This window comes from Chamaea fasciata, unplaced genomic scaffold (assembly GCF_029207755.1).
Source record: "Chamaea fasciata isolate MVZ Bird 193981 ecotype frontalis unplaced genomic scaffold, bChaFas1.0.hap1 SCAF_1, whole genome shotgun sequence".
Classification (NCBI taxonomy): domain Eukaryota; kingdom Metazoa; phylum Chordata; class Aves; order Passeriformes; family Sylviidae; genus Chamaea; species Chamaea fasciata.
In genome coordinates this window covers 107,943,484-107,967,523 of record NW_027094086.1, presented here as the reverse complement: position 1 = coordinate 107,967,523, position 24,040 = coordinate 107,943,484, and the positions used below count along the sequence as shown (strand labels likewise).

Below are 24,040 nucleotides of genomic sequence, written 5' to 3'. Positions count from 1 at the left end.
TGTGTATTTGTGAGGGTTTCTCTAATTTTAAGGTAAAATCAAATGCCCTCTGGTCCTTGGCAAGCATTTATCTCGATAGTCATGTCTCCTGAACTGTCTCACAGCTCAAGTCATGACCTTCCAGGTTCTGCAAGAAAAATGTACACAAATACATTTCTGTGCTGACAAACAGGACCAGAAAAGTTTAAGTAAGCAGCCAATGGTTAATTCATTCTTTCTGATGAGTCTCAGCAAGTCAGAGTATTTACTCCATTGTTGACATATGCCCAAATACTCCTTTTGTATGCTGGAATGCTACAAGATTACTCATGGGTGTGTATGTATGTATTTGTATATATTTTAAATGGATTCAAACAAGCTCTAAGTATACAAAATAAATGGAAATACTAATCCCTGGAAACCTTGTTCTGTACTTCTTCTTTAAATTTCTTCTTTTATATATAGAGAATACAGACATATTATGTATTTACAAATGTAGCATGTCCTCATAGGAATCATTAGGTTGTCACACAGCACCTCTCTCAACATTCTAAGATGAGACCAATGCAACAAGACTTTAATATCCATTTATACATCTCTGGTTTCAATTTTCTGAAAAGCCAAAAGATCTATTCATTTTCAAAATTAGGGTAACATACATAAACAGTGTGAAACAGTGTGCAGACTTGCATCTAATGTTATGCAGCAGGAAGCCAGTGTGTAGAGAGACAGGCAGCAGGTACAGTTGGCTCCAATATCAGGAGGCAAAAAAAAAAAAAAATCTCATTTCATGTACTGAATATTTTATTAAAATATCTTTGGACCACTTAAAAGAAAACATAATTTATCATTTACTACATGATGAACAAACTAAAACCAGCTGTTTCACACAGCAACTTGAAATTTGCTCCTCGATGAAGCTTTACAGGCCAAGTAATTTCAAATGTCCTGTCACGCAGCAGAACTGGTTTCATATGGTTACAGAACACACCATACATCCAATATAATTTCAAAGTCAGAAGTCACATTTCCACCACCTTGTTCTTCCAAATCCCATCAGCTCTCAGTGTCATTTTGAATCTGAGCACATCCTGTTACAGACAACATGCAGAAATGGTCATTTTGTTCTATGCCCATCTGCCCAAGATTGTTACTCTTTTTGGGGGGTCAGAAGCAGAACCCCAGGGTCTTGCCCCAGGTTCATGGAGGCGGGAGATGCCAGGATCCCTTTAAAATTAGCACAGCACTCACACAGGCCTCTCTTTCATTCCAGCTAGCTACTGACAAGCTGAGGCAGCAGCACAAGGCAGAAGCTCCCCTTTATTTTGGTCTCTGGGCCAGGGAGAACTTTCTCTTCAGATCTTTTTTTCCTTCCTTTCTTTTTCATTATTGTCACCAGGGATGGCCAACCATGGCACCACAATGGGAAAACCAGAACAGCCCCTGCTCCATACGGTCACTCCAGCCCCCCAGCGGTGCTCAGCTGCAGCAGGAGGGCACGGAGTCCAGGCTGCCCCAGGCATCTGCCTCTCATCTTCTGCTGAGGAGGAGGCAAAGTCCCTCCAGGAGTTCCAGCCACTGACCAGTTCCAGCTGCCACTGTTGATGGAGCTGCTGCTGCTGCTGGGAGAGAGACCCTGTCGGGTGATGTAAAGCAAACGGATCAGCAGCATTTGACTGGTTTTGGAGTCCAGATTTCTTTTTGTTTTGTCCTTGTTCCTCATTGGTTGTTCGGGGGAAGAGGGACTTTATAATAATCACAGCGTTTCAGATGCTGTGGTGGTTTTTTTCCCTTTGCTCTTTCTCCACCACGTGGTCAGAAGAAGGGGCTTCTCCACCAGCCTGTCTTTGTCCCCTGAACCACGTGGTCTTCTATGGAGGCCAACATTTCTGGAGAGGGATTTCTCTGCCATCTTGTTTTCTTTGTTCCCAAGCAGTCTATGGGATTCAGCCCCTTTGTATCTAGAGATGATTACTGTTATCCTGCCTCTTGCTGTTTCATTTTTAGTAAACTGCTATTTTTTCACTTATATGGTCTTGCTTTCATCTCTGCTTATTGGTGAAAGGGAAGCAGTTAAATCTAAAAGGGGCAGTAACTCATTTAGGAGTGTTTGCCCCAGAAGATGTCAAAGGAAGATGCACACAGCTATGGTGTTTCTTCACTAAAATTCCCTGTTTACATCTTCCCAGCTACTTGAAGAAAGCTAAATTAATGCTTTTCCACAGCTTGAAGATTAAATATGTTTTTTAAAACAAGCTGTCTGAGATCCCAAATAATTATGAACACATAAGTAGTCAAATGAAACAAATATACTTTAAAAAAAATACCCCAAACACTACCAAATCACTGAGCCCATCAGTGTCAAAACCAAAGTGCACAATTTCCAATTGTTTAGGCTTCTCTTGCATTAGCTGATGCCATCAACTAGAATCAAAATCTTTACACCTTGTTATCACAGCCAATTAAAATGAATTTGATGTTTCTTAGACTGCAATCACCAAAGACAGGATCAAGACTACATGACTTTAGCAAATGCAACCTCATTTACTGCAAGGCTCTGCGAAGAGCTAATCTCGCAAATCACAAACGCAAAGGTTATGCAAACTTTTCTTAAGCTATGAGACAGAAAACTTCAGTCTCTGTTTCAGAGCAATTAAGTGTCTCTCTTTTGAATGCCAATAATAACAGCAGGTAAAAACCACATAACTGTCAACTAAGGCTATTCAATATAGAGGAAATACATTTTAGTAATGGAGGGCATTTTAAAATTGATTGAAAATTTATAAGCTGAATATATACAGTTATATTTTGCTACTCATTTGTGACCTCAAATAGCTTTTACATACATGGTTAAATTCTCTTTTAAAATAAAGACATGACATACAGACCCAACTAACTGCAAAGACGTAGTTCTTGCTAATTTTATACAATATTTCTCCAGTTGGACTATAACAAAGCAGGAGAAGACTCAGACACCATGCTTCAATTTCTTTGAAAGCCCTCAATATTATTCAGGTCTTTAGACCGGCAAGTAAAGCATAAAAAAAATAAAACCCCTAATCATCATTTTCCTCATCATCAAATGAGAGAAGACTGCTGTTTTTCACTTGTTTAGCTGTACTCTGAGTAGTTGCTTCCCTCTTAGTTTTCTTTGCTTCTTTCATCTTCTTACTTGAACTTACATTGAAGTCCAAACACTTCTCTGATGAACGTTTGGCTGGTTTCCTGAACATAATTTTTCCATCAGCAGGTTCTGGTTCATCATCTGTAATAAAGAAAGTAAAGTCAGAACTCATCTCCACATATTCACAAATACATACAGACCTTGAATTAAATCAGTGAGACCCCCTGAGAGAATACAACAATCGTGAAAATGTACTTTTTGGCCATCAAGTCTGTATCAATGAATGCACTTCATGAACACATACCTGCTCCATAGCAGCCAGCTCTTGAAGACAATCCTCCTGCAGTTCCTATTGGAAATGGAGTTTCACTAACCAGAGCTCTAACTCAGAAGAGACTGTGAGCAGTAAAGCTTTTCCCGCACATTCTATTCACATCCACTTACCAAAATGGAGAGGACAACTTCATAGGATGCTCTCACTCTGCTTCAGTATTTTTAAAACCAATGACAACAAATGTACTTATTTCAGAATTATGGCATATCTTTAAGTAGCAAAATGGCATATATATAAGAAAGACTTTCTTTTCCTAAATATATTCTGTCCTGCTGAGACAGCTGTAAAGATCACGTGGTAATAAACCTCCCCTTTCTTATCATAACAGATGAAATTTTTAGGGTTTCTTTGGATCTGCAGAATCACTCAGCCATTCCAACTGACTGATTTTGCTCTAGTACATGCAGAGGAGCAGACAACAATCTTGAAAACCGGAAGAGTCCCTTCCATGATTATCAGGCAGAGTGGGAAAGCTACTGCATAAGTAACAGCATCAGGGCAGTACTTCTGGAAGATAAAGTGTAATTGTAAAGTCGTGAATCAGACACAAAGGTTCATGCTGCAGTAGTTTGCAATTTTTACAATGTATATGTGACAGAATGTTAAGGAGCCATAGGTTCTGTGCAAGATATTTTTCCTAAATTACTTCCGTGAAATTCATTACTCAACAGAAATGTGTTTGACAAGATTATGTGCTATTTAATTATAACCAATAAATAACTTTTCTCTTTAGCAGAAATTCTTTCCTCAGTATATCAGCACTACAGCAGAAGGCTTAACATTTCAGTGTTATCTACACAGTACTGGCTGAAACAGTGCATTCTCAAAACAATACAACTAATAAATCTGGTATCTTAAGGGTTGTGTGGTACAAAAGAAGACACCAACTTCAGTGGGAAATTTCACTTACAATGCCTTAAGTTTCAGAGACCCTCTTAAGGAAGAAACCTAGCCTGAAAAACTAGGCACCAATTCTGTCAATGGCTTCTATGGAATGCACACTTCCAAAAGGTGCATATGGTGATGAGCTGGAGGACAAAGCTTATTGAGAAGCAGCTGAGGGACCCGGGGTTGTCCAGTCTGGAGAAAAGGAGCTTGGAGAAGACCTCATCTCTCTCTGCACCTGCCTGAAAGGAGGTCATAGTGAGATAGGCATTAGTCTCTTCTTCCAAGTAACAAGCAATAGGACAAGAAATAGCCATGAGGGGAAATTTAGATTGCATACCAGGAAAAATTTTTTCACTGTAAGAGTGGTCAGGCATTGGAACAAGTTGTCCAGGGAAGTAGTGGAAACACCATCCCTTGCAGTGTTCAAAGAACATGTGGCACTTCAGGACATGGTTTAGTGGCAACAAAGCAGTCCAAGGTTAGTAAGTGGGGTCCCTTGGATCCTAGAGGTCTTTTCCAAACCAAATAATTCCTTGATTCTATGGTACTACACTAGTTTATGAGAAAATACTCCTATGCAGAAAATAAACCAGGTTTGGGGAAAAATACTTCAGTCATGGCACATCAGAAAAGCATTACAGTTACGAAGAACTGGCAGAATAATAAACTGTAGATAAGAAAAGCATAGGTCTCAATGGATCCATTGTGAACTCTGCTGGGAGCTTAGGTGTTTAGATGCTGTACATGTGATACAGAAGTTTAGGAAGAGCCTACAGTAAATTTTGGGAGGGAAATAGAACTCCTGAAAGCACATCACACCTAATGAATCAGAATACACTATGCATCATTTTTCTCAGAAGCTGGGCCTCCAAGCAAATAACTCCCCTTACTAATTGTTGCCTAACTACAATGTTTATTCGGAAACACTGATCTTCTAACTTAAACAAGATCTGAGGCACAATATAAGCCAAATTCTGAAAAAAAAAAAAATCTACAAGAAAAACTTTCCTTATGTGTAGACACAACTGTCTATTTACTGGAGCCAGTCCAGTGCCAAATGCACACAGTACCCATACTGCTGGGGAAATGACACAACCAGCTACTGGATAAGCATGAGGAGCAAAAAAAATCAAACTCCATTGGACACTCTTTTAACAAATGGACTACTGCATTTTCTTAGAGTGGTAAATTTAAAAATCTAACCCATTAAAAACGTAGTTCAAAGCATATCCATAAAAGAAAACAGATAAACAGCTATGAATTTGTAATCCATGGAAAAACAGAGAACAGAAATTTTAATTTTACTCACAACTGTCCTACTACCCACGTTCTGAACTGCACAAAATAATTTCGTTTTGCCAACCAGATGGAGAAACTGCAAAGTATCTTTGCAATTTGAATTTAAACATGCAGTAAGCTAGGGGCACAAACAGCAGGGCTCAAAAACTCCACCAAAATGGTAAGTAGCCATCAGAGCCAGGTCAGCTCTGACCTCCAGGGCTACTATACTATTCGCAGGTCATTCTGCATCAAAGGAAATTATTTTAGCTCTTGGCCTGGTTAAACACTGTCAAAATTTCATTATATGCTCAAGGACATTCCTTTCAGCAGGAAGCCCAGGCCAGCTTCAGAGAACAGTGTGTGTTGGCAGTGCTTGACAAAGAATGAAGCAGGTGAAGAAACACAGTAGGCCTGGCCTTACCTTACCTACATGTGGAGAGCATGAGGACAGACTTAGCAGTTCAAGAATTTTGTGTTGAATTGTTAAGATTGTCTTTTCTAAGATTGTCTGGTAAAAAGACTTCACTTTATCCTTTGCAATATTACCAGGTTGTTATGTGTCAGCTCTCCCTTTTTGTTTGCATCAAAGACCTACAAAAAAACTGACTTGTATTAAGCAATGCAAAAATAAAAAATATTAAAAAAAGAAAGACTAAAGAAACAATCTCAGTGTTGATAGTTTTTAAAACACAGTCCTAATAATAAAAGACTCTGTTAGTATTACAAAGTATGGAAAGCGGGATTTCTCGTAAGCACACTGAAACACACAAAGTAAAATACATAAAAGCAGAACAGGAGAGAAAATAAAATCCATTTCTGACAAATGAGTCAAAAACTACATAAGCAGATCAAATGCCCACTGTTCTTACTCTGCTATTTACCTGGACCACAAACTTTTACACTGGTTGACCAACATGAGTACAGTCAGATATTGAGCTCGGTCAGATGTTGAAACTTCACAATGACATCAATTTAAGCCATAACGTCAAAAACTTCTTTTCTTTTAATTTTGAGTTATATATTACAATAAAAGTAGAAATGAGGGTCTGAAAAAGAAATACTGCTCTTCAGTTTTGAGAGGTTTTTTATTTAGTAACCATTTGTGTAGTTAGCAGCACCACTTTTCAGCAGTTTCTGTCCACATGGGTCAATGAGGCAACAACAAGAAACACAAATGGCACTAAACTGTCAGGAACAACAGGAGGAACAGTGGAACCCATATATGTCTATTCAAAGACAAAAGGTTAGGAAAAATTACAATAACCTGGCAAATTTCTTAATGGTTTCTAAGGTTAGAAGTTCAGCCATTTCAGATGCTCCTTCCAGTGCTTTCTGGACATCCATTCTCTATGCATGCCTTTGGAAGCATTTACTCCAGGATTTCTGCACACTGGTGGTTGGAAGAAGGCCACTCTTGCTCTGTAGTCAGTCTCAACTGTTTATAAGAACACTTGGGAAAGTATTCCTTACTTAAATACAGCAAAATTAGCTTTGATTTAGGTTCCTGCTATTTCATATATGATCAAGAGCAGCATTACCTCTGTGAGATGTATCTGATAGAACAGCTGCCTAAATCAGAACAGCCTGTGCATATCCAGAAAGGGCTCCAGTAGCCAACACAGCAAGGACTGTATTCTCCTTGTCTCTTCCCCTCTACTGCCCTTCCCCAGAACCCAGCATATAGAATGGAACAAGAAAAATATTATACGGTTTTGAACAAGAAAGGACACCTTTTGCCAAATTTGGTCATCTGAATATGTCTGAGTGTCCCAGAGGCCATATGGAGTAGAAAAGCTGTAGAAAAAAAAAAATCGATTTCATAAACTGTAATGAATGCTGGGATAAACTATCTTGCAGTAATTCACATATTTTCTTTTGCGCAAATTTAATTTTTCATAAGACCATTTTTCTTTGTCTCTGAACAGAGACAATTTTTTAAATGATGCATAAAACATTAAGCAAAATCAATGTTGATAAACAAACTACTGCTTTTTAAAAAGCCTCTGAGTCTCTGCTCCATAGAGAAAAATATTTCAATATAGAAAAGTGTTTTCCCATATAAGAAAGGTTTGCTCTTAAACAAAAAAAGATCCCTGTGATTCTACTTGCAAAAGCCAACAGAAAAGCTAGGATTTGTTCTGCCTTAGGAGGCAACTAAGTGCAGCTAGGACATGAAACAGCTGGTTTTACCAAATTAATGAAAAAATGTTACTCATCCATAAAAGAAAATGCAAGTCACAGGAACATCTGGTGTCTAAAATGAAAAAAACAAAACCAAAATGAACAAAAACTGTAGCCATGTCAAAATGGTTATAGAAGAAAACAAAGGAGAAAGTATACAGATGAGAGACAGAAAATTCTAGAGTAATATCACAGTCCTAAACCTGAAGACAAGGTCCTTCAAATGAAGACAATCACTACAAGTATAAAAGAGAAGAGGGCAGAACCTCAAAACTGAGTACCTCCCATGCTTTGAAAAACTGTATCCACAACAGACAGCAGCACATTTCTTAGGATCTATCAAAGTGCCTCAGCACTGATGCACTGCTGGAAAGGAAGATTATCAGTTGGGAAATTCACTCTCCTATTACTTTTTCAGCTTCATGTAATTTCACTAATAATCTGATTTGGGACTACATAGTAAGGTCAAGTAGCCATTAAATTGACTTTCAACTCTGAGATTAAAATCAAAGCAACATGAAATGCAACCAAGTCATGCAGCACCAAGCTTTCTTTATATTTCCCATTTTCAGAACTGACAGCCAAAAAAAAATTTAAAAAAAAAAAAATCACATGTTACTCAAAACTCTCTTTATTAAACTAGAAGTAAACAGCTGCCTAAATACCTGCATCAGACAAGAAATCAAAATTTAACTCTAAAGGTCAGACTGACAGAGCAAAAATGGCCCAAAATGCAAAAAAGCCTTCAGCAAGTTGTAGCATAGTCACACAAACCTCCTTACATTGAAAATTTCACACTGGGTTCTGTCCACAGCCGAGGAATACAGTAGCACTTACCCAGTTTATTCCCATAAGCCATGAAAAGGAAAAGGACAGGAAGACCTCATATTAACTGCAAAGGCAGATGAATGACTAGTAACACAATAATGTAGAACAGAGGGCAGCACTCCCCAACACTCCTGCTACCTACTTCTGTGGATTTTTTCCTCCAAATGCAACTTATTACTGAAGGGCTGAAGGGGTAATAAGCAGAGGTGAGAAAGTCCTACAGGGACTCAATACTGCCATCCTCACTACACACAATTATGTCTTAGGAATGTCGTTTTCCACCAAATAAGTTCAGTCACTCTATTCAAATACACTTCCATTTCACACTGTGTATTCAGCTTGGTAGCTCTTTTGGACTTTTTTCACAGCATGGACTCCAACTCAATAGATTCTCATGGACAACTACTTCTTTTTGCCCAGCCTTACAAAATCATTTTTCCTCCTACTGTGATCACTCAAAGTTCAAGTTGCTTATATGAAAAGGAAGCCAATGCTCAGAAAGAACCATGACATTTCTTTCCAGTAAGTCAAAACTTCTCCCAATACTAGGAGGGTGAAAAGAAATTTTGTGATGACTTTAGAATCTGTGACACCAAGCATCTATAAGCATTACACTTCAATAGCAAGAGACCAGGAAGTAAGCCCAAAGCTGAGCATATATTCTCAGAGGAGTTCAAGTCATAAACCTGCTTACACCTAACAAACACATATCTACCTGCAGAAAATAGGACATAGCCTATTTAGTTTCAAGCTAACCTACGTTATTAAAAATTAAGATTTCACATCAACCTGCTTTTCAAAAAATGTAAGATTCTCAACATATTTTCTCCCACTTCTGTTACTGACTTCTCCATTTGAATTTTAACACATATGTCTACACAGAGACAGCATGAACCTGAATTTTCAAATCCAAATGGCAGACAAAGAGAGAAGCCAAGGATGTCATATTGACAGCCATGTGCTAGGCCTCACAGTGTGCTCCAAATTCAGTTGGCAGCTTTTGTAAATAGCCATAATGGCACAGGAGACATCCAGCTTCTATGATTCACCTTTCTATTTTATACTTGTGAGGTTCCAGTTCCCATATTCTTAATTGTCAAGACATTTCCACTAGAGACAACAGTAGCTACATTCAATCTGTCAAGTCTTCTGTCAGCAAAAGATAAAGCTACATTTCATCACACCCTGTGTGATGATTGATGTTTCTGGATGCTCAAAGCACTTATGTCAATCATACCTGAATGATGAATACTGAGAGAAATTCTTAACATAACTGTCTCCATCAGCTGTAGCTTCTCATCCTTATTGTCAAACTGCAGCAGCCCCACCCACACCGCTTCCATCTTTCCATTCCGTGTAATTCTTCGTGGCAAAGTAACATTTTTTTTCTGGACTTTGCTGGGTTTTGGCACTATTGTATCATCTCTTTATCTTGCTTAATATATTTATTTGCAAGTCACAACACATACTGGAGTTGATTTTAAGCAACTAATCACATGGAGCAGTCAGCTAAGTGAACGTGTTCCCAAGCCACACATCTGCAATTCTTTCCACCAAAGCACAGATTTGAATCCCTCTGCCCTGACACTCTCTTTCATTAACTCATACAATTACCTTTCAAACATCCACCCCACTGTCAAATTTGGCTGAACTAGACAATGAGTTCAAAAATGATCACAGGTGATGGCAAAAGACTGTGCACTGGAATAATGCAACAAAAAGAAATAATTTAAGGGAGTATTTAGAAGGAGGATGGTGCACAATCAAGAAGCACAGAACTAAATCATTATAAAAAGCCAGAGAGCCTGAATACGTACTTAATGACTTGAGATTAAGAACCACAAGTGCAAACTATTTAGGTGAAAAATTCAGAACTAATCAAAGGTAGTATTAAACAGTAGAAAGCTGAGCAAGTATCAGGCCTGCTTTTGTGAGTTATCTCTTTGACTACACAAAGCAAGAAATTAATAGTTTGAAATTCACCTGATTCTTTTGACTTTAAGGCCTCTTTGATTTGCTGTTTAATTTTCATTGCCTCTTCTGCAGTCAAGTCCCCTTTTTTCAGTGTCACCACTTGAGGCTGCTCATCCTCCTTGTCACTGCCGTTGTCACTGTCATCATCCGCAAGTGGAAGCTGTTCTCTCTGGACAAGACAGAAATAAAAGCCATTCTGATCATCATTCCAGTTGTGGGCCAGTTCTCTTTGGTTTCACTTTTGCAGGAGGGTTCTTGAGGAGACTTGGCACAGCTGCCAGTGCCAGGCCCTCCCAATACACACTGTGCAAAGGACACTCCAATTCTACCCACTGACATATGGCTTCCCAATGAAAACACCAGCATGGGAGTATGGGCTTCTTCAATTAGAAACCAGAACAGCAGGAACTTGGAAAGCAACAAATTAATTCCTTTTCTTCAGCATCTTGACTGTGCAAGCATTGTCTGCTATGCAACCCTAAGAAAAGCTTTAAATGCATGGGTCCAAATTTGAGCCTTCTATGCTGCACTGAAAACAGCACAAAGGGAAATGTGGGTCTGTGGTGGCTAGATTATTACACCTCGCTAAACAAATCCCTGTAAGCAGCACTGACATCAAGGAAGATCATACTCCTATTTCTACTCTCTCAAACTAGTGCACTGGGACAGCAGAGTCAATTGGGTTGTTTTTTGCTTTTTTTCTTTCAATAAACCTTCTGGCATGGAAACCTCAGCGCAGCACCCTGAAGTCTGGCAATATTAGAGGACCTGAAAAATATATATAGTAAGGAAAAGTATAAACAGTATTACCGTAATCTACTGAATATATACTTATATATGTACACATACATATACATATATATAACAATAAGATCATTTATTAAGGTATCCTGTAAAACCCTACTTAGATGGAAACACAGGCCAAATCACATTGGAAGCAGAAAAAAAAATGTGCCTCAGATAGGCTGCTTTTAACAAGCTGGCTCAAAACCTATTGCCCTTGCCCTGCCATTCCGGCCAGCACAACACAGATCGTGACCACGGACCTACAACAAGATGTTTTGGGTTGGGAGGGACCTTACAAGAACACCACCCCCTAGGCCAGGTTGTTCGGAGTCCCATCCAACCGGCCTCGAACAGTTCCAGGGAAGGGGCATGGACAATGTCCCTGGGCAACCTGTCTCACCACCCTCGCAGCCAAGAATTACTTTCCATATGTCTAACCTAAATTTCCCCTTTATCAGTTCGAACCCATGTTAACTCCGTCCCGGTAATTTTTTTTTTTTTTTTTTTTTTTACCGTACTTTTAGAGCACTTACTCCACACCGCCCCCGTCCTCCACCACCCTGCGTTTGAATTTCAAGTCCAGTTCCCGCCGTGCCCCCCGGGCCCCCGCGGGCCCTGAGGGGCTGAGGCGGCCGCTCCGCTGGGCCCCCACAGCAGCCTTGCGCTTGCTGCGATCCGCCAACACAGGAGCAAAACCAAGTTACGCAGACGATTTCAGTCAGTCTTAAGCGAGCAACTACGGCTCCCCCTTGGATTACAAAACACTGGAATGCTGTTTCTCCACCGCCCGCTACGCGAGAAGGCAGGGGGGCATCAAGGCTCCGGGAGCACCGGGAAGCGGGAGCTGCCCCTTCCCACCCCCGAGCCAGGGCGTTACCTTGGTGTCCACCGTGGGGCCCTCCCGATACCCGACCCGCCGCTTGAAGCGGCTGAGGAAGGCGGGCTCGGCCGGCCGCACGTAGGAGACCTGGTTCCTCTTGCTCATGGCCGCCGCTGGCACTTCCGGGCGGGGAGCAGCCGCCCCTCCCTTCCGGGGCGCCCCCGCCAATGGCGGCCCGGGGGCGCGCGGAGGGAAATGGCGGCGGCCGCGCTGGCCGCGAGCAGGGGGCGGGGCCGCGCTGCTGAGCGCCAAATTCAAAGGCGCCGCCATTTTGTAGCGGCGAGCGGGCCCGAGCCGCCGGGGCTGGAGTGACCATGGCTCCCGGCGTGAGAGGTGAGCGGCGGCGGCCGGGAAGGGGCCTGGGGTGTGCCCTCGGTTTGGGAAGCAGGCGCGAACCGGGGCGGCTCGGGAGCTGAGGAACGGCTCTGCCCGGGGGAGCCGCCCTGTGCCGTGCCCTGGCGGGGCATCACCCGCCTGGGAGAACCAGCGGGGCCGGCTGTGACCGTACGGGGGGCTCGGCGTCCCCCAGCGGGGAGATGCCCCGGGGGGTTCCGCCCTGCTGTGCCCGTGGGCAGAACGCTGTCCCGGTGGTGTCCCGGTGTCTGGGCCCTTTCCCAGAATCACAGAATAAGCTGAGTCCGAAGGGAGCCACAAGGATGGATCATCGAGTCCAAGTCCTGGTCCTGCACAGCACCATCCCCAAGTGTCACAACACGTGCCCGAGAGCATTGCCCAAATGCTTCTTGAACTCTGTCAGGCTGGTGTTGTGACCACTTCTCCGGAGAGCCTGTTCCAGCACCCAACCACCCTCAGAGTGAAGAACGTTTCTGTAATATCCAACCCAAACCTCCCCTGACACAACGTCAGCCTGTGCAAGTACCTGTCGGTCTGATTTCAGTACTTAAATGCGCTCCTTTCCTTGATAACTTGTGCAATTGAAGAATAAGTTACTTAATTAGAAGCTAAGATACTTCTCAGATGTCGTGTAAGTCAGAGCAGCACGTAAACAGCTCATGCAGCAGCAGGATGTTTAGGTAGTATGAGTGTCAAAGAGAAGGTTTTCATCTTTGCACATCATTGTTCATTCTGCTCTTAAAGGTGATCCTCCTACAAAAAAACCTGTGTGCTTTTAAAGATTTTATAAACACTATTGTTGGAATATTTTGAGGCATTGTCTTTCATTGTTATCTTGCTTATTTTCTAAATGCATTTTTGCTACTTAGTTTATATTTTGACTATATTATGTACTTTCATGTCAGATTCACCCTTAAGTAAAAAAGAAGTCACTTTATCTACCTGTGGGGTAATATGTGCGATCTCCTTGAAATTTGAAGCCGTGCAAAATGAGGCTAACTCTCAGAATCAGTGAGCTTGGAAAACACCTTGGAAAACATGGGGTCCAAGTATTTCCTACCCGTGAGTCAACCAAAAACCAACATTTAAGTAACCTTGGCCATTTGTTTAACATACTCAAGTCCAAAGAAGACTTTCTCAGCCTGCTTAGTTTACACGTACACGATTGGCCAATACCAAAAAATGTCTCCCCTGATCTTTCACAATTTATTATAAATCCCACGAAGGAATGGGGTGTCTAAAGCAAATTTCTCCCTGAAGCACCCTATAAACCTCAAGAACTGGAAATCTTTAGCTCATGAAAATAGAGTTTTGCAAAATATTTGATTTTCCTGGGTCAAAACAAAGCAAAGACAAAATTACAGATGTCATACCATATCATATCTCGTACAGAAATGTAACATCTTGGTGCAATTTCACCTCAGTCTTGCACACAGCAGCCAACCATATCCCTCTGCAATTACTGCAAGGGGTCTTTCTCTCTTGTGGAGATAGTTTGGCCTGCCATTCCAGCAAATGTTGGAGGCAGTCCGTGTAGCATTGGAAGACTTACTTTGTTGACACCTCACATAAAAATGGTAGAAAAACAGAAACACAGAGAAAAGGGGTTTGTTGATCAATACAGACCTGATTGCGATGATAACTTTAGAGCTTAAAATTTAAGAAAAAGATTCATGGCAGCTCTCCTTCTACCTCAAGCTGCTTCAGGAGCTGCACTGAAACAACTGAATCAACTGACTTATTAGCTAAGTAAACAATCTTGTGCCATTTCTCTCACACTGAGCAATTTATTAACTGATGTTCAAAGCGTGAGACATGCAAGTCTGCCAAACAGAGCAGTGATCTGAACAACGCCTTGTCAATCAGGCCATGGCACTGAGTGCCATTCCAGACATCTCCAAGCATAGTGACTCCAGTACCTCCCTGGGCAGCCCATTCCAAAGTCTAATCATCCTTTCAGTGAAGACATTCCTCCTGATGTCCAGCCTGAACCTCCTCTGGCACAGCTTGAGGCCAGATCCTCTTGTCCTGTCACCTGGGAGAAGAGTCCGACCCCAACCTGGCTACAACCTCCTTCCAGGCAGTTGAAGAGTGATAAAAGATTCTCCCAGAACCTCCTTTATGCCAGGCTAAACAAATGACACATTCACAAGTGTGTGCATGTTCTCATTAAAGGACTGGAGCTTTCTCTCCCTAACAAATCTTTCTGCCTGAGGAAGATAATTACCAGATACTTTCATGCAGTTCTGTTCATGCATGAAACAGATATTTATAAGGCTCTCCATTTATTTCCCTCTGTACTGCTTACAGTATTTTCTATTTAAGTGGGGAGTTTTGAGCAGTAATTTTATTTTAATTTTTGTGCGTCTCTCTTTTATAGGAGATTTGCGTGACTCTTCAATGTCTTCGCTGAACTCACCTAGGTAAAATAATATTGGCCAGTTTCCATATATATAAATCACATTGCACAGAAAGTGCAAACAAAACCTAGCATAACTTTGTGAGATAATTTAAAGTTTTTTCTTTCCATCTTTACCTGCCTAAGATCACTGCCTTCCTGTCCTAACATCCTTACAGGCTTACAAAAAAAGTACTCATAATAAAACTGTTGTAAGGACAGGTTGGGTTCCTCTTGGAATCCTGCCATGCAATAAATTTTCATTTGTCCACTAATTTTGCAGCTGGACTCTAGAGTTTATATGAAGAAATATCCCACTAGGAACTTCAGTCCTGTGAGGAAGCCCTAAACTAAAACAAAAACCAAAAAGCCCTCTTCAAGTGTAAACTGTGCCACAACTCAGAATGATGTTATACAATGAAAGCACATTTGGCAAATTAATTTGGTGTGTCTTAAATCCAGTATAACATTTTCCATTTCCCAGCTGCTTGCTTATGTTCTTAGCCCTTTCCTCTGCCACTACCCAACTGCACATTTCATTCATGAAGACCCTTCCCCACTTTTAAAACTGTTCTCTTCCTCTCTCTTGTATACCAAAAGTAAAAATCGCAGTTATAACACCTTCCTGCTAAAACTTTTGGAAAAGAATGAAGTAAAGTTAACACCAAGTTTGCTACCACTTCATGTAAGAATTTAATTCTTTAATATTTTATGGGTGTATTGGTATTTATGGCAGAACTCTTCAGAGCCAGAGTAAGACATGCACAGTCACTTATTTAAGCTCATAAATGTGATGAAATTGGTTAGGAATGTTTTAGATGCAGGCACTTGCTATGCTTTACTTGATTCATTGATCAAGAATTGATTTTTTTTCCCCTTCTTGTGAGCACCAGAGGAAAATGCTAACAAATTTTTTTTCTGGACTGTAGCATTATCTCATCCATTTGACCATTAAAACTTCAGGAATAAGAAGGGCATCTCATGTTCACTGTGCAATGTGTTCTTTTAGAGCTAAAATTAGATGCCACAGCAAAATTGCATGTAACTGCATGTTCTTTGTTTTTTAAATCTGCCACATTTTTACCTTTAATCATCTACAAGTAGTATGATTTTCGGACAGACCTTTGCACGACTTCATGTGCTTAATCTGATTGCTGGGATTTACTTCTGTAAGACAGCTGATCTACTTGGAAGTAATCTAATGCATAAATATTTATTTAGTGTTGAAGGTGATGCCATCAAAGTTTTTGTGAGGGTGCGTCCCCCTTCAGACAGAACTGCACTGCCCGACGGAGATCACAGCCTGTGCTTGTCTGTCCTTTCATCGAATACCATCCGCCTGCACTCAAAGCCTGAGCCAAAGATCTTCACTTTTGATTATGTTGCAAATATGGAAACAACACAGGTAATCATTTCCAGAATCTCTAAACTACTGCTGTTTTCACCTAAGTTTTGGCAACTACCATGCTAAGCCTTTCCAAAGATGTAGTGCATTAGGTCTAATTTTTTGCAGTGGTCAGATTGGAAATATGTTGTGGTAGTACAGAATGCTGCACTAAATTCTGCTCTCTAACAGCTTTGATGGCATTTTTTTTTAGCTGTTAATTTCTTTAACTGGAGTTTGAATTAAAATTGAAGGAGGTTTTGTAAACATTTTTGTAACACCATTGAGAGAAAATATATCTGTCTATTGTGGCAAATGTATAAAAATAACTAGTAGCTGATATTAATATGTGATTTCAGAGAATCACAGAATATGTTGAGTTGGAAGGGACTCACAAGGATCATCAAGTTCAGCTCCTGGCCCTGCACATTTGTACTTAAGGAACTTCAGAGTTTTTATCCTATTTACTATATTTCCTTTTATAATTTTGCCTTTTAAATGGATGCATTGCTCACCTGGGGCAAGTAGTATTGGAAAGAAAATCCTTCCATTTAATTTCTATAATATGGTGTTTGACATTCTGAACACAATTTTAATTTTAATTCTGCTAAGATTCCATTTAATTTCTGTTTCTAATTTGATTTAATTTCTGTTCAAAAAACAAACAAAACAGAACCTCCCAAAAAAACCTCACCTGCTGTAGGCTATTATTCGTAGCTAGGTTCTTCTTGCAGATCTAAGAGAAAAATGTGAAGATAGATGAGACTAAGTTGTGTAGGTCTGTTGAATCTGCCACTGTGCAGTGGCAAATGTTGAAAGCTAGATTTTATAAGTGTCACAGGCACCTGGCCTACTGATGGTATAAACTGCATAACATACGCAAAATTATTATTATGTATTTGGAAGCTGTTACTCTGATTTTTATTATTTCTCTTTGGATTTATCAAGGAATACAATTTTTTCAGATAGAATAATTCATGTCATAAAGACATAGGATATGTCATTTTGCTGTGAGAATTCCATGAATCATGGTACATGTCTAACCTTAAGGAAGGCATCTATTATATACTATAAAGTTAATAGGAAACACTGATATAAAAGATACTTGAACATGTGGTGCCAAGAGCCTTCTCTTTCTCTTGTCCCCAGGAGTCTGTGTTCTCAAGTGTGGCTAAAAACATCGTTGAATCTTGTATGAATGGCTACAATGGAACCATCTTTGCATAGTAAGTGATTTCGAAGCAATTACAGTCATTTCATAGCAATGGCAATATTTAAGGAGATTGTGCTAATAAGCAGTTGGGGTTTTAAGTGCCACAGCCTGCCTGACTTTACAGTAAACTTTAAAAGTGCTTCCTTACTGCAGCACAGCATAAGGAATGTTCTTGGAATACTGGGTGGTACTCCTTGTCCCTCTTTTGAAGGAATCTGTATGTAGGTGTTACGCTTTTAACACTTAAGGCTAATAATGCCGGTGTAAACTCAATTCAATGTTACTATTATTGACTTTGAAAGTAGGAGTTTCATTGTACTGTTAAAGAGAAAGCTAGTGGTTTTCAGTATGTCCATGGTGAAATGGAATGAAAATCATTTGAACTTGATATTTGGTCAGCTCACCTCTTCAGTGACTCTTGGCTGCCTTTGGGAAAACTCATGAATGATAGTTTTAACTTTTAGAATATTTTTAAGGTAGAAATATATCCATGACTACTAGTATGAATATCATTATATTAACTCAATATTTTTTCATTTTGAAAACTGAGGAAGCACTTTGGCCAGAAAATGCTGACTTAAAGGGCTAATCTAATCAAAACCTTATTGGTTTTTTTTTAGTGTAGCACAGCTTTTGCAAAACTATGAAGTCCACTTTGTTACAATATAGAAATGTGTAAAAATAGAATTAAATGCCCTGAAGTTTCTCTAGAGTCATTAATAACTACATTAGAAAAAAAAATAAAAGAAAAAAATACTTTTAAGTCAAATATATACTTATGTGCACTACTGAGTGGCATAAAGCTTGAAAGATTGACCCAAAACTTAGTTTTATGTATGTATTTGAAAACCTTCATTTTAATGCTAACTTCCCTTTCCAACAGAAATGAGGGAGAAAATGGTGGATGGTAGGGGAGACAAAACAGGATTTATCTAATGGGATTTCTTGGTAAAATTTGCTGTTCTATTTTTATACTATTTTAGCTGACTAATTTCTCAGCTTGCTTTCTATCTCCTTCAGTTTAGAAATTTTTTTGTTTGCTTGCTTTAGGCTTTGTCTTCTCCTTAAAAGACGCAGATTAAAGAAAAATTCAGAATAAAGTTTAATCTCACTTTTTTTTTTCTTTTTGTTAGTGGCCAGACTGGGTCAGGGAAGACCTTTACTATGATGGGTAAGTGCACGAGAGATTAATCTTTCAGTGGTTTCTTAATTTTTTTTTTTTCTCTTGAGATGTGTTCCTCATGTCAACCACTACTCTTGAGTAGTACTAATCAATGACTTTTTTAATTCCAAAATCTCTTTAGGGCCATCTGATTCTGATAATTTCACTCACAGTCTGAGAGGTGTAATTCCACGGAGCTTTGAGTACTTATTTTTTCTAATCGAGCGGGAAAAGGAAAAGGTACGTTTATTTTATAATTACTGTTCCAGTAATGTCTCACAGTAAAGATTAGCTAAGGTTGGTAAACTGGGTGTGCAGCCATTAAGTTACCAGGATTATTGCCACCTTGCCTCCAATGTATTAATGAGAAATGCTTGCATCTAGTACTCTACCAAATTATAGTGCAGTTTCTTCAGACATGAGTTTGCTTATATTTTGAGTCTAAAAATGCATCTAGGTTTCTGGATGTTGGTTGTCACCTTGGTATCAGAAATGTATACTATGCAGAATATATATGCAATCTAATAGCTTTAGATATGTGTGAAAAGAGACTTACTGCCATAAAATGTCAGACTTAATAAAACCTATCTGTTTATAGTGTAAATTACTGTGTTTTTCAGGCTGGCAGTGGAAAGAGTTTTCTCTGCAAATGCTCATTTATTGAAATCTACAATGAGCAGATATTTGACTTGCTAGATTCTGCTTCAGCTGGACTCTTTCTCAGAGAACACATCAAGAAGGGAGTATTTGTTGATGGTGCTGTTGAACAGGTGTTGTCATCTGCTGCTGAAGCGTACCAGGTATTTTTTGGCACTTTTTAATGTTGGACTATTTATCTTAAATCTTATTTGATAAATATTCCTCTTGGATTAAAGCACATTTTTTTGCTTATTTTTTGTCTGATGCTTTCTCCCCCTATCTCCACATTCCAAAACACAAAAAGCTGGTTTAAGGCAATGTTTCCTGACTATCCCATACCTGTAAGAAATCCAACTCCCAAGTTCTGGAGTTTGGAATGCCTGACTGGCAATTACAGTAATCCTTCCCTAATGCTTACCCTACACATCTGAAATAGCAACAGAAAACTACATTTGCTGCTAGGTGGGCTCCATATGTTCCAGCACTGTCAGGTTTACTCTTCCATGAATGATACTCATGGTACTTGTGTGACTTTAATTTTTTTTTTTTTTTAATTTTGTGTACTGCCAGCATACACCAGTATGGGATATGCTATGCTTTCAAACAGCAATGGCATTTTTGGAGAAAAGAAGTTAATATTATAACAAGTTCTGCTACTAAACTTGACTGTATCTATATTATTTTCACCTTTAAAATACTTCTATTGGAAAACAGTAAAAAAAGTCTTCATCCTGGAGATTTTTAAAAGCTGTCGCATGGAACTGTGCCTATGGCTGCTAATGTAACCTGTATGTAAGGAACAGTCTGACTGCTGAAATTGTGATGTCTTTTCCAATCTTAGGTATTAACTACAGGCTGGAGAAACCGTCGTGTAGCATCGACATCCATGAACAGAGAATCCTCCAGATCACATGCAGTCTTCACTATCACAGTGGAATCCATGGAAAAAAACAATGAGGTTGTGAACATTCGGTCTTCCCTGCTCAACCTGGTAGACTTGGCAGGATCTGAGAGACAGAAAGACACCCATACAGAAGGACTGAGGTTAAAGGTTAGTTCTGTAGTATCTGTGGCATCTTTCTCCTTTCAGATGCAGTGTCCTGTTCCATCCACCAAATCCATTCACTCTTGTTACCTCCCCCTTTTTAGGAAGCAGGAAACATCAATCGATCGCTAAGCTGCCTGGGCCAAGTAATCACAGCACTTGTTGATGTGGGCAATGGCAAACAGAGACACGTTTGTTACCGGGATTCCAAGCTCACTTTTCTGCTACGGGTAATATATATCTCCTCTGGATTTTATCTGCCACCTGGGATGTAGGAAAAAACCTTTCGTTGGGCTTTTTTACTATAAAAAGCTGAACTCCATTGCATTAAAGTTGTTTCAGTATTGGGCAAGTGGAAAAAAAATGAAAAATTATCTTTCTAACCTAAACAGATTTCTAATCAATCTATTGCTGTTAACTGAAGATGAATCTATACTCATAAGCTCTTACTACATACATATTTGGAAGTTGTAAAAAAAAAAGCACATTTCCATCCTTATAATTTGGGAAATAATGTGTATCAAAGTGTAATATTTAGAGATGTGTTGAAACACCTGATGTGATTTCCAGAACTAGCTTATGTGTGCTTAGGGTTGGTCCGGTGTTAAAGATTAGTTAAATATAATCTTCTACCTGAGACCTTATAGCCTCTTTTAAAATGAACACAAAACAAAGACAGAAGCAGTCAGATTTGTTGGATGTCAGCACTCAGCAAAATTCTGTGAAGAGTACACGAATGTCTCTAAGTATATTTTTGTATTATAATATAGCATTTGTACATATACAGTATTTGTATTACAACACGGTATTGTGGTCACAGCATAATTTCTCAATGTTCCATCCCAGATCTATGTAGATTGATGAAATTCTGGGGAATTATGTTCTTCCAATGCAACCCAAAATACATAAAAATTGGAAGAGAATTACAACTTTGTGAGCTGTTACTTTAGATGGGGTTTTTTTTGAGGTGGCTATACTGCAGAGTCCACAAACATGACCTTCACTACTAGAGAGAGACTTCCATTGAGGCTTGTGGACTGTTCTGTAGTACCAGACTTTTAATCTTTAGCTATAAGTGTTGCCTTCTCCTGAGATTTGGGAGCTACTTGTTTAACAGCACAAAAACACCTGAAGATACGCATGTAAAAGGGAGATGATCCATTTATATTCTTGGTCAAGAATCTGTTGGTTTGTGATTTTGTTTGTTTGAGAGTTGCATCCAGAAGGAAGATGCGTTGGAACAATCAACAGATGATGTTGAAAGTGATGTGGTAGTATAGTAGTGCCAATTACCAAAATTATTTTTGCAGTTGTTTAGAATTTTTTCCTCTCCCTGCTATTCAGGTGAAGAAAGTATCTCAATATAGTCAGAATTCTGAAGCTCCAAATAAAGTCTTTAATTACAGTCACATCCTTTATACCCACATTTGAAATAAAAGTTGAGAAACTTACCTTTTATGTGGATATTTGTTAAACTAAATTCTTTCTGCAATTTGTTCAAACTGATACACAGTATCTTTTAGGTGATGGCTTCCTATTGTCACCAAAAGAATGCAAATAGAACTAACTTCCGTGGTTTTTAAACAGGATTCTCTTGGTGGTAATGCAAAAACGTGTATAATTGCAAATGTTCACCCAGGATCCAAGTGTTTTGGTGAAACACTGTCCACACTTAATTTTGCTCAGAGAGCAAAGTTGATTAAAAATAAGGTAAGAGACTTACTTACTGTCTTTATTGTAGCAACAGACACTTGTCATTTAATTTCACTGAAGTACTCCTGTACCTCCACTAATTTAACTTAATTTAGCTTATTTGAAAACACTAAATTTGCTTGGTTTTTGGGGTTTTTTTTAAGACAAATTGTTTTTGAAAAGGGCTTGTTTGCTCTTGGTTAGAAATAAAGGACAACAGCTGGAGACTATATAATGGCTGCTAACAGCATGTATTCATTGTTCTCAGAGCACTTCATTAGAAAAGTAAAAAAGTAAATCTATACTAAAAACGTAGACTATCAAAAAAATTTCTGATTCAATGTTGTTTCTGTTAACTTGTTCTATATTAATCCTAGTGCCCAAAATGTAATTCCTCATGAGTGGGTTTTTAAAAGCATGTTGGCATTTAGCTGAAACCGTCTCTGATGTATACTGCTTTGTTGGTGAAAAAGGTGCAGAAAAAATTCTGCAGAAAACATTACATTTTTTAACCTCTTAATTCCACCTGAAGTACAGCTTGCTGGTTTCTCAGTGAATGGAACTCTGCTTTTCCCATGAATTCTTTCTTTCCCAAGGTGGAAAGAGTTCTCAGTAATTTTACTGGTTTGCATTCTTTGAGTTTTCTCTTATCATGTAAAATTTTTATTTACACCTTTTCCTAATTTTATCCTGTTTATAAAAGGCTGTAGTAAATGAAGATACACAAGGAAATGTGAACCAACTGCAAGCTGAGGTCAAGAAATTGAAGGAGCAGCTTGCTCAACTTACTTCAGTGCCATCTGTCTGCAGTATTTCTGTATCACAAGGTAAGAGTTGGAGGTCAGGGAGAACTTGCTACTTCGGTAGCCCAGAAGGCTGGGAGCCTTCATTAAGTTTCTGAACAATTAATATTTTTGTAGGGACTGACCTACAGGGGTTCCATTTTCCTTATTATGGATCCTATTTCCTGTACTTGTAGCTGCTACCTTGCAGAAATTGTTAATGTGGTTTTATTTTCTTCCCCATAAGTTTGGCTACTGGGCTATGGTTTTATTATATGATACTTAGATATTCTTCCACTTCTTAAGAGATATGATGCGTAATCCTTTAAGTAACCAAAAGTTTGCATGTGATTCCTTGTACATTTAAGTCAGAGGGAAGGCACAATGTTGCATTCTTTTTAAGCTCAGGATTTTTTCCCCCTTTTCCCTTTTTTGCCCCTTCCAGAAAAACCTAAGAGGGATACAGACGTTTGATTTCAATGTAAGATGGGAATAGCGTTTTTAGGTAATCTTCCATAAGCTTCTCACTAGGCCATTTTATCTGCAATACAAATCTCAGCAGAGCTTCCTAGTATGTATGTTTCTCACTGAAATGCGTTTGATTGCAAGGTGGTAAACTTTGTCTGTAACTCTTACTGTTTTTGTGAGTCAACTCTTTCCTGACCTTGCCAAGAAACAGAAGATACAGCAGGAGAAGCTATGACAGAAGTTAGAAAGCCTTGTCTGATATAAAGCATCTGGGTTGAGTTTTCCTAAGGAAAAAGTACTTCTCTGTTAGCATACATGTTTAACCAGTACAAACAAGTCAGAGATGAGGTAGGGAACTGAATCATGGTTCATAAATCTATGAATATTGACAGAGGGCTCAATGTTTAGACCCATGATAGAATTCTGAGAGAAAACAAGTAATGATGCTTAAACACTGAGGAGGAGTTTTGAGAAGAACCTAATATATCAGAGCTGTGTTTGTTCTGTGCAGTTAAATTATGTTTGTAATACTCAATCACAGAAATATAAAATCTGCTTTCTAGGTACTTGGGAAACATAATGGCATTTTAAAATATATTAAATCATGATAATGTAGCTATCATGCACCTAGATACTATGGTGATTAGT

The 24,040-nt window shown here is 39.2% G+C and overlaps 2 protein-coding genes across 2 annotated transcripts in view; one reads left to right on the top strand and one right to left on the bottom strand.

Annotated features, from left to right (window-relative positions):
* Nucleotides 1–765: 765 nt before the first annotated feature.
* Nucleotides 766–12,397, bottom strand: KIAA1143 (KIAA1143 ortholog). The gene is made up of 3 exons (XM_066192859.1): nt 12,253–12,397; nt 10,599–10,758; nt 766–3,244 (listed from the first exon to the last, which is right to left on the bottom strand). Exons 1-3 carry the CDS (start codon nt 12,358–12,360, stop codon nt 3,036–3,038), a joined length of 477 nt encoding a protein of 158 aa, XP_066048956.1. The 5' UTR covers nt 12,361–12,397; the 3' UTR covers nt 766–3,035.
* A 151-nt stretch (nt 12,398–12,548) lies between these two features.
* The window catches only part of KIF15 (kinesin family member 15), a 34,885-nt gene continuing 23,393 nt past the window's right edge, over nt 12,549–24,040 (top strand). The window contains exons 1-11 of the mRNA XM_066192847.1: nt 12,549–12,588; nt 14,990–15,032; nt 16,229–16,412; nt 17,541–17,617; nt 18,738–18,775; nt 18,909–19,006; nt 19,387–19,566; nt 20,247–20,456; nt 20,555–20,680; nt 22,038–22,160; nt 22,846–22,969. Of these exons, the coding sequence (XP_066048944.1) occupies nt 12,570–12,588; nt 14,990–15,032; nt 16,229–16,412; nt 17,541–17,617; nt 18,738–18,775; nt 18,909–19,006; nt 19,387–19,566; nt 20,247–20,456; nt 20,555–20,680; nt 22,038–22,160; nt 22,846–22,969 (1,222 nt within the window). The 5' untranslated portion in view covers nt 12,549–12,569. The remainder of the gene's footprint in view (nt 12,589–14,989; nt 15,033–16,228; nt 16,413–17,540; nt 17,618–18,737; nt 18,776–18,908; nt 19,007–19,386; nt 19,567–20,246; nt 20,457–20,554; nt 20,681–22,037; nt 22,161–22,845; nt 22,970–24,040) is intronic.